Raw genomic sequence first — 9,080 nt, forward strand, 5'->3', positions numbered from 1 at the left:
CCGCTTGGTAGCTTAACATTGCCACCACTTTGATCAGATTTCACATTGTTTTGGTTCAAAATACCAACAGGTTTAAGCATGCCAGCGAATAATCAAATTATTTTAAGTCTATATTTGCAAAAAAATTTCTAAAAAGATTTTTCTGGTTCAAAATCACCTTGGTTAGTGATATCAGATAAAGTGAAAAATAGTTTTCACTAAGTAGTCAAATATTTTTCCTCACACGCAAAAGGGAAAGAACATGTGTCTTGATGTGCTGATCTATTTTGAACTTAAGGTCATAAGGCTAAAACATAGACAGTGGCAGACCTGTTTAAGGAATTAATATGGAAAAGATTTCTTCTAACATGTTAGAGCATTACCAACATTTTTCTTTGTTTTCAATGTCATTTCCAATTGTAGAAATACCCGACTAGCTTTACATGATAGGCAATAAGATTTTTAGATCCATGAAGCAAACAGAAGAGCTTCATAATAATTTAGTAGGGATTTTAATAGAAAACAGTAAAAGATGAAGCTCAAATATAAAATTCCAATTAAATTCCAGTGCACTCGGTATTTGAAAACACAAGGAATTATTACTACAAATTTGTATACCTAACCTTTTATTACTGAAGTTGCATCAAAACATCTGTAACAAGAATCAAGTACCTTATCGATGTTCTCCAACATAATGTTTTTCACTTCTGAAACTTGGACCTTAACTTTCAAAAGCTTTTCTACCTCTTCTGCATGATCAATTATATATTGCATGTGCCCCTTAATGACTGGGCTGCAGCATATAAGTTAAGTTCGTATAAAACTTGAATTAGGTTTAAGAAAAAGGTAAAAAAAGCACCAGCTGGAAGTCTGGAACAGAGAAGCATGATACGATAAGCATACCCAAATTCTTTATTTAGACTTTTGGCAGTTGCTGTATCAGCTTTGCCACCACCATATCTCTTGGTAAAGTCCGCTTTCAGTCGCTCCAAGAAAGCTATGGAAACATTTTTCACAACAGAGTCTTTGGTAACAACACAGTATGCTGCAATATCAAGGGAAGGAAATAGATGTCCTCATTAAAAGTACTTCTACATCTATATGATTAATGGCAGATCAGTTTACCCATGACTTTAATGCACATGAAAGTTAAACATCATTAACATTTTGATGATAAGATAATTAAATAAAATACTTATCAGATGCATTGACTAGAAGATTGACCTTTCTTCACTAGCTAGCATACATGAAACAATGCAGAATAGAAGCAGGAAATTCTCACATTTGTATCTATTATACTAGTATCTAATTCTCAGATTTGCTAAAACCCTGCATAGTTTACAAACCCAAAAGCCTAATACAGCATTCAAATTCCCGAAGATATACACTATCTTTGTCCACTGCAACAACCTAACACCATGTTGATTGATTTTGACATTAGACTCATAACAACAATGCAAATGAACTCTTCGAAGTCTAAAGGTATTACAAATGAAAACTGGCAGAAAACAATAATAATCTCATCATGATCTCTATGTTACGTAGCCATATCGTGCAAGTAACATCTATTTGTAAAGAAGTATCCGGTTCAATAACGTAGATCGCTGGTAAATAAATATGTAGGATACAGCATCATGCTTACAGAAGAAACGGAAAAAAAGGTGTCAGCCCCAATTGTTCTTTATTGCAATCACAGTGTCCAAGTCAATAAGTTAATATCAACGGTGCACCAATATGCAGAAGAATATGCTTATGACCATAGAGGCTGAAGGCATTAAACCCTACTGGGCACTATAGCAATGATATCGGGAAGACATGTCGCGAGTACATCTATGATACATACACATTGCTCCTAATTTCACCAAGAAGCTAGACTCTTCAATCACAAGTCTTTGAATAAAACAGAATTTGTGATTCTGCTATCTGAAGGGCATTAGGAACTCCAAACATACATGATACAGTGCCGTGATAGTAAAATATTATAGAATAAATCTGTATATTTTGCGACCCCTTCAAAAGCATAATTGAAACACTACAATAGCTTCCCGATGTGTGAATTCTATTTGTAACAAATCTGTGACAAGATGTAATCCTTTTGCTTCCATAACCCTATAGCGGTTTCCCTTCACCTTTCTGAGCCTGCTGATTGGCATACGTCGATAATCAAAGGGGCAATATCTTAGCTTGAAAACTCATTAGTACATTCAGCATCATGCATTAGCTTCAGACATCTATTATTCTCCGCTTAATGTTGTTATTATTTATTTTGACTTCCGCAAACATAGTGGTCTCTTCGAATGATGTTGATCCCGCAGAGAAAGTAGAAGAAATAGTGGTATCCTATAAAATATGCATCGGATTCTTCATGAAGAAGGCCAAATTAAACGTAATTTTCGTGGCATTTTCTAGTTCACACATAAACCTTCACTCATCAAGCAGGCAACTTCCAAGAACCACATCGAACTGCCACCATGAGTCATACTGAACGCATATGAATAGATCAAGCGTATGTCACGGCATGATACTATCGAGATCGGGAAGATACCGTAGCCATTATGGACGAGGAAGATGAAAGTGTGGGCATCGCAAGCGTAGGTGGAGAGCTTGTTGGAGGAGGGGAGCTTTTGGAGGCACTGCGCCGCGATCGCCGGGAAGTTGCCGGTGTACTCCGTGTACTCCGCGAGCACCACGGTCCCCCGCGCCACGAACCCGTAGATGAACCAACCCTCTTTCCCTTCCTCCGCCATTGCTGCGCGCCCCGCTCCTCCCTCTTCTCTTCAAGAATCGGATCTCGGAAGACAGAGATCAGGAATTCCTAGATTCGATCGCCTTCGGCTTCTTCCCGGATCAGATTGTTGTCCTCCTGGTGGTGGGGGGGCAGCAGGGAAGGGTTCGAAGCCTTTTGGGTTTGGGAAGCGGAATGCGAATCAAAGGTCATGCATCATTTAGGCGACCACAGTCATCGCTCGCGGCTGTGGCGCGTGCTTCGGTCCGACGGCAAACAGCAATCTCCAACATCCATTTCTAAACCACGTGTAAACCTAAGGGGGTCCCACATGTCACATGACCTTTGTGAATGCCGTCTTGTGTCGGAGACATGGCAGCTGCGGCCGCGGAGAGACCGCGTGTTCCAGAAACTGCGATATTATTATTATTTGAGCATTTCTTTTGGTGCGTGAATGGCGGTAGGAAGGAAGGAATCAAACGGGGTATACAATGCACTCGAGTCGTCGATGCAGAAAACTCGAAGCGTAGGACTCAGCATCTGTCTCTCCGTTGACTTTTTCTTCTCTCTCCAGGTGCGAAGAAAAAGGGGGTAAGACGAGGAAGAAGCCGTACAAGTCAAACGTGATCGTAAAGCGGGTGGGAATTTTGGGGTAAATGGCAATGCATATATATTTCTCGCTGATCTTTCTGTGGACCAACTCTTTCTGCCACCATGTTTTTTACCAAGGAATTAGATGCTAAAACGAAGAATTAGGGAAACCAGTGTCGTAAAGAGTATCCCCAGTAAATAATATATCATCGCATGTAGGGGGTATATAAGATGCAGAGACAAGAGATTGGCTAGCAAGTTACATCGCGTTAGAGCTAAGTCGTCGATGTGTTCGTCACACGAGGCTCTCGATGATGATAAATAGGAACAGTTCAACCCACCATCCATATCTAAGTCGATCTTAGTTACCATCCGCTGCACACACTATTTCCCACGAAGTCCTTTGTACTTCATCGAAATTAATAATTCGATTAGGAGGTGGGCTCGGCCCATTTACCGCAAACGAGGCCCACGAAGGCCCGTCCGTCATGGGCCCTTCGCCCCAATCACAACATCATTCCAAAAAGAGGATGGTTATCGTTTTCTGTAAAATAATAGAAAATTTATAGAGCAGATGACAACTTCATCTTCACATGTTCGAAATATTTAACGACGTAGCATAAATTCATATGCTTCTTCTACATGATATTACGAAGCGGAAAGGCTTGGCAAAAGAAAGCATGCATTGGCATAAGGAAACAAGCTTAATGTGCTACAGGAATTCGAATTCTAAGATATGGTCAGTTGTTTTCGTTTCCTTGCAAGGAGAGAGGAGTAAAGAGAAATAATGGACGGTGGATGCTGTGGGAGTAGTAGCCGACGCCGATGGGTGTCTGGGGCCCTCGCCGCGGCAATGTCTGTGCAGGGTGCAGGGTGCAGGGTGCAGGGTGCAGGGTGCAGCGAACCCCCCGGTTTGGAGAATCCAAGACATTGTTAGGGGAGGTGTGAGGAAGACGTTGACATTGGTTCGGAAAGGAACAAAGGAAAAGGGCATCGAATGGTACCCCGGAAACAATCAATATACATTATGTCACAACCTCTTTTAATTACCCCCACAGACGGACGGGCAGGCTAAGTTGAACAGTGGCTCCTCATTATACCGAGTCACCCCTCTGACAACTCCGCACATTGCATCCCGATTTCTTCTCCCTGTTGTTTGCTGCATGGAGCTTACCTACCTCCCACCATCAACAGCAAGGATCCATTTACTTCACCCCAAGTGTGCCAGCCGATATACATAGATATGTACATAAGGGACATACACCAAACTATTATTTGGACTGGACTGGACTGGACTGGACTCCTTTGCATGAATCCTCCTCCTCGTTCTGTGGATTTCCTGCAGACCATTTTAGTGGTTGAGATCCATTACTGGTCTCTTTGCTCTACCTCCGAAGAATAGCTAGTTCAAAACCGTAGGATTACAATTATGTGATGCTGACACCCGAGCAAGCTTTTTCCAGGTCCCTCATAAAGATCCAACAGGCAAATTGTGCCAGGCTGATCCCAGAATGGATCCATCGGTTGTTGGACTTGTCGTCCCGCCCATGCATTGGCCGGAGGTTCATCCCGACCGTTGACTGCATAGGCCGAACGAATTGCATGGACAAAGCTGCTTGCCTGCCGCTGAGCAGCTGCTGTTTTCCAAATACTTTTCCATTCGAGCCAAGTTCGCCGGTTGAATCTTCTCCGTCGCTAGTAGTTCTGAAGTTTCTTCTTCCTCCGTTTGAATCACATGCATTCCGTCGATTGTTTTGAGACGATTGATGCTGATCAATGACCGGATGGGCCTTTAACTTCCACTTCAGTTTTTGCACCGTACGACTTATAAGTGGGTGGAATCTCCGTTTTCGAACCATGAGGAACGACTAATACTACCGAGGGCCTTGACGTGTGATGGCAACATCAACTTGTTTGCGAGACGAAATAAGCTTTCGCGTTCGTAGGATCGAATAAGCAAGCCATTTCCCTTCCTCGCGCTGGTGTTGCGGCACGGAAGTCGATGCATTATTAGCCGCCCACGGGTCCCAACCCTGAGAGAGAAGAGAAGGATTTGGAGATAAAACAAGGCCATCAGTTACTGAAACATCTGGTGCCGCCATTGATTGTATGGTGTACTCAAAGAGTGGTCGGAGGACAGCCGTGTGCAGCATCTTCTAAGCTCCGACTCTCACATTATCCATGATGGAAGTGAGTCTCTTACTTGCCCAGAAGTACACACACACACCCGTCATGAATAGTTGACAATAATGGTGCATGTGAACATGGGGCATCATGATTTATTACCGGTCCTTTTCCTTTGGGAGGGGGGGGGGGGAGGGGGAGGGGGGCTCAGGATAAAAACGGAGCAGGATTTATCGCCCTCACACCAACCCATGTCCTTCAGCCCTTCAATGCGCGAGTCTGAGATCCTTGCATTTCTAGCGGGAAGCTGAGACTAAACGGTGGTAGGTCATAATGGCGAGGGTCAAAATCTGAGACTCGTTGGCCTTTTTGTTGTTGTTCTCAGCTTTCAGTGCACTCTCTCTCTCTCTCTCTCTCTCTCTCTCCTCTAAGCAACTCGGCATTCCCAAGTCACTCTGGGGGTTGGTTTGACGTATTTATCCATCAGAACTTCATTCGATCTAAATATTGTCGATCACGATGCATGTACATATACTAAGAAGAGGGGGTGATACTCTTTTTTTGTTGTCTCTCTCTGCTTTCTCATCATCTTACTCGAATTACATGGCCTTTCAAAAGTGACACAATGATGCATGCATGATAGTCTGTGTTTGTGTGTGTAGATCCTCAAAGCTCCGACGGCAGACTCTGCTGAATGATGCTAAGAGAAGCATCTGCCACGTGAGCGATTGGACTAGCGGGCGGGGCCCGACTGGCCGGGCTAATCACCGCACGCGTGAGGCATGTGATGAGCTCAATGTTTCAGCGAAGTAATAGAAGACGAAATGTGTGTGTGTGTGTGTGCGAGAGAGAGAGAGAGAGAGATGACAATGCAACCACATGGGAACTTTTAAGGGCTACAGCGGAGGCACTGTTCATAGTGTGGCCCCAAAGTCAACAACTTTCAGGATTAGATTACCATCCGATACTGATCCACGAATGATGACCGAGTGCGATGAAGCCTAACATTTCATGTGCATCCCACTGCACTGCTGCTATCTGTTGGTGAACCAATGGACGGCTATGATTGGCTCTATATATCTCAAGCCCAACTCGACCATACGAGTACTCATCTGATTACCTTCTCCTCCGCCGTAGCCGCTCTACTATATATCATAGTCACTCCATTGCTCCTCCCTCCAATCACAGCTTCGTCTTTGCATTTGCCTTGATACCACCCTCTTCGTAAAGTTAGCGTTCTTTGCTTTTGTTCTTCCTCATGGCAGCAGCTGGAGAGTGTGCAGAACCGCTGAAGTATCAGGTACACTCACTCCTTGGACCGCTCTTCTTCTTCTTCTTCTCGACCATCATCTTCTTCTTCTTCTTCTTCTTCTTCTTCTGCTGCCGCTTTCCACTGACATGCTCTGCTGCTTTCCTCTGACATGCTCTCATCGTGTGAACGTTTGTTTGGGAACTTTTGGGTTTTGGTGGTGTTCCAGACATGGATTCTCAAGGTCTCCATCCACTGCGAAGGCTGCAGGAAGAAAGTAAAGAAGGTCCTTCAGAGTCTGGAAGGTACGCAACCTGGAAACCACCTCCATGTCCCTCGACTCCAACCTCGGTCTCCTCTGTTTCTCTCGTTTGCTTCCTGACAAGCTAAACCTTCCCGGGTTCCTTCAGGGGTTTACAAGACTACCGTGGATCCCCAACAGCACAAGGTGATCGTCACCGGGAACGTCGAGGCCGACATCCTTATCAAGAAGCTCCTCAAGGCTGGGAAACATGCCGAGCTCTGGCCCGAGAAGAAGCCTACCGGAGACGGTCTTCGCAGTGGCGCCGGCAGCAGCAACAGCAAGAAGAACAAGAACAAGAACGGTGACAAGCCCAACAAGCCATCGGAGAGCGTTGACAACAATCAAATTTCTCCTGCCACCGACGTCCCCTCGCATGCTTCCCGTAAACCAGAGGGTGAAGCCTCGAAGAATGGCGGGAAAAAGTCTACTCCGCCGCCCGAGAAGAAGGAAGGCGGAAAGGCTCCTATCACCGGGGAAGGCGGTAAGAAGAAGGACAAGGGGGGTCAAAACGGGAACAATAACAGCAGCAGCAACAGCAACAACAAGAACAAAAATGGAAGCGGAAATAGCGGCGGCTGTGCAGCTGAGGCTGAGGTAGCGCCACAAGAGGCCAGCAAGAAAACAGTATCAGGCGGCGGTGCCGCGTTCCCACCGGCCGCGTTCAATTTTCCGGTATACTCGACTCCGCAAGTGCCCTCATATCTAGTGAGCTACAACTCGATGCAGCCGACCATGAGCTACGGTGGTGCATACTACAGCGCGCCGTTGCCAATCCTGCAGAACAGCTGCGTCTACTCCGCAGCATCGCCAGGCTCGTATTACAACTTCGGCGAGGAGAGCGCCAATGCTTGCGGTATCATGTGATGGAGGCTATCGTCACATCCATCAAGCATCTGAATCTAAACATATATGACGTGACCTGTTTCTGGACTCGAGCAGTAATCAATGGCATTGCAGTGTTAATTAAGCTGATACTGCTTGAGGAAGTGTGACCGTGGAATCTAGTTGAAGTGAGTTTCGGACTTTGGTTTGGCTTCTATGTTTTTGTGAATGCCGGAAAAGAAGCACTGTTGTTTAGTTCACAGCATTAGCCCCGTAATCTATTTGGTGGTACTTTAGAGACAACATTCATCGGCTTCATATGCTCAGGGAGGAGCAAAAAACTTGTGTTCTTGATTCTGACGATGGGCACAAAACCTGTAGCCAGTGGCGGTAGCAATCAGCACCCAATAGCAGTAGGTTGGATGCCTGCCTTCGCTTTCTGACATAAAGCCTACACGTTGTCTTTATTTAATTCATGCTTTTCTAACAAAAGTAAGGGCTACACTACTGACATTTATTTATATATGATAATAATATTTAACCCAATTGATCTTTTCTGTGTTGCAAAGTGCACAGATCGGAAAGCATAAACAAAAATCAGACTGTAAATTTCTTCCGTGTTGTAGTCTATTAAGTAAGAAGTAGAATTCGGCGATCTTCACATTAGCTTTGGTGCTTGTTATAAGGTCATCATTTTTGGATCTCACAGAGCTAATGTATTACTTGGAAGCGCGTAGATATGAGTTTGTAAACCGATTCCACAGTGCTGTCCTGGAGAACCCTAATCAAACAGTAATCCCTGGTCATGAAGTTGTACATGTATATATAATATATAATATATATATAGAAGTATAACCTGGTGCTTATCATTTGAAGAGCACTTTAGGTTTATGAAATTAGGAAACTATGCAGCCTTCATGTTCAAATTATATTCTGGCTGGGAGCAGTGAGGACAGACATCAAAGTTTTTGGTCTTGGGTTTAGCGGGACTTTAGCTCTACGTCTTGTATCGGCCGGTTATTTAACATGGCGTGCCAGTAGACTCTCACTTCCCACTTGTAGTGTTGTGTTTGACCCCACCGATGGCTCGGCTGTGTCTGTTGACTCTCTCTTTGACCGAGGCCGGATGAAGTATGAATGACACGGTCGATCCCCGAAGTCATTCCGATGAGAGAAACCAACAAGAAGCACAAGTTGAATCAGTTCCAGCTGCAGGATACTTTTTCTCGTTTCGACGCTTTTGGAATACCTGTGCATCGAGGAATCTGTAGATCTTCTACTTCTTG

At 44.5% G+C, this 9,080-nt stretch overlaps 2 protein-coding genes across 2 annotated transcripts; one reads left to right on the forward strand and one right to left on the reverse strand.

Moving 5' to 3' along the window:
• Positions 1-31: 31 nt before the first annotated feature.
• On the reverse strand, positions 32-2,884 carry LOC135666706 (vesicle-associated membrane protein 724-like). Its single transcript, XM_065178319.1, has 3 exons — positions 2,525-2,884; positions 883-1,024; positions 32-772 (listed from the first exon to the last, which is right to left on the reverse strand). The coding sequence occupies exons 1-3, from the start codon at positions 2,724-2,726 to the stop codon at positions 598-600; spliced, it is 519 nt and encodes a 172-aa protein (XP_065034391.1). The 5' UTR covers positions 2,727-2,884; the 3' UTR covers positions 32-597.
• Positions 2,885-6,563: 3,679 nt separating this feature from the next.
• LOC135666692 (heavy metal-associated isoprenylated plant protein 36-like) lies at positions 6,564-8,011 on the forward strand. Its single transcript, XM_065178311.1, has 3 exons — positions 6,564-6,719; positions 6,898-6,973; positions 7,079-8,011. Exons 1-3 carry the CDS (start codon positions 6,678-6,680, stop codon positions 7,834-7,836), a joined length of 876 nt encoding a protein of 291 aa, XP_065034383.1. The 5' UTR covers positions 6,564-6,677; the 3' UTR covers positions 7,837-8,011.
• Positions 8,012-9,080: the final 1,069 nt, after the last annotated feature.

This window comes from Musa acuminata, unplaced genomic scaffold (assembly GCF_036884655.1).
Source record: "Musa acuminata AAA Group cultivar baxijiao unplaced genomic scaffold, Cavendish_Baxijiao_AAA HiC_scaffold_1119, whole genome shotgun sequence".
In the NCBI taxonomy this organism is placed as follows: domain Eukaryota; kingdom Viridiplantae; phylum Streptophyta; class Magnoliopsida; order Zingiberales; family Musaceae; genus Musa; species Musa acuminata.

Coding starts and splice junctions, on each gene's coding strand:
- LOC135666706 (XM_065178319.1), bottom strand. CDS start 2,726: ATGGCGGAGGAAGGGAAAGAGGGTTGGTTCATCTACGGGTTCGTGGCG. Junction 1,025..2,524: donor CCTCGTCCATAATGGCTACG/GTATCTTCCCGA, acceptor TTGATATTGCAG/CATACTGTGTTGTTACCAAA. Junction 773..882: donor AGTCTAAATAAAGAATTTGG/GTATGCTTATCG, acceptor TATATGCTGCAG/CCCAGTCATTAAGGGGCACA.
- LOC135666692 (XM_065178311.1), top strand. CDS start 6,678: ATGGCAGCAGCTGGAGAGTGTGCAGAACCGCTGAAGTATCAG. Junction 6,720..6,897: donor CAGAACCGCTGAAGTATCAG/GTACACTCACTC, acceptor GTGGTGTTCCAG/ACATGGATTCTCAAGGTCTC. Junction 6,974..7,078: donor GGTCCTTCAGAGTCTGGAAG/GTACGCAACCTG, acceptor GGGTTCCTTCAG/GGGTTTACAAGACTACCGTG.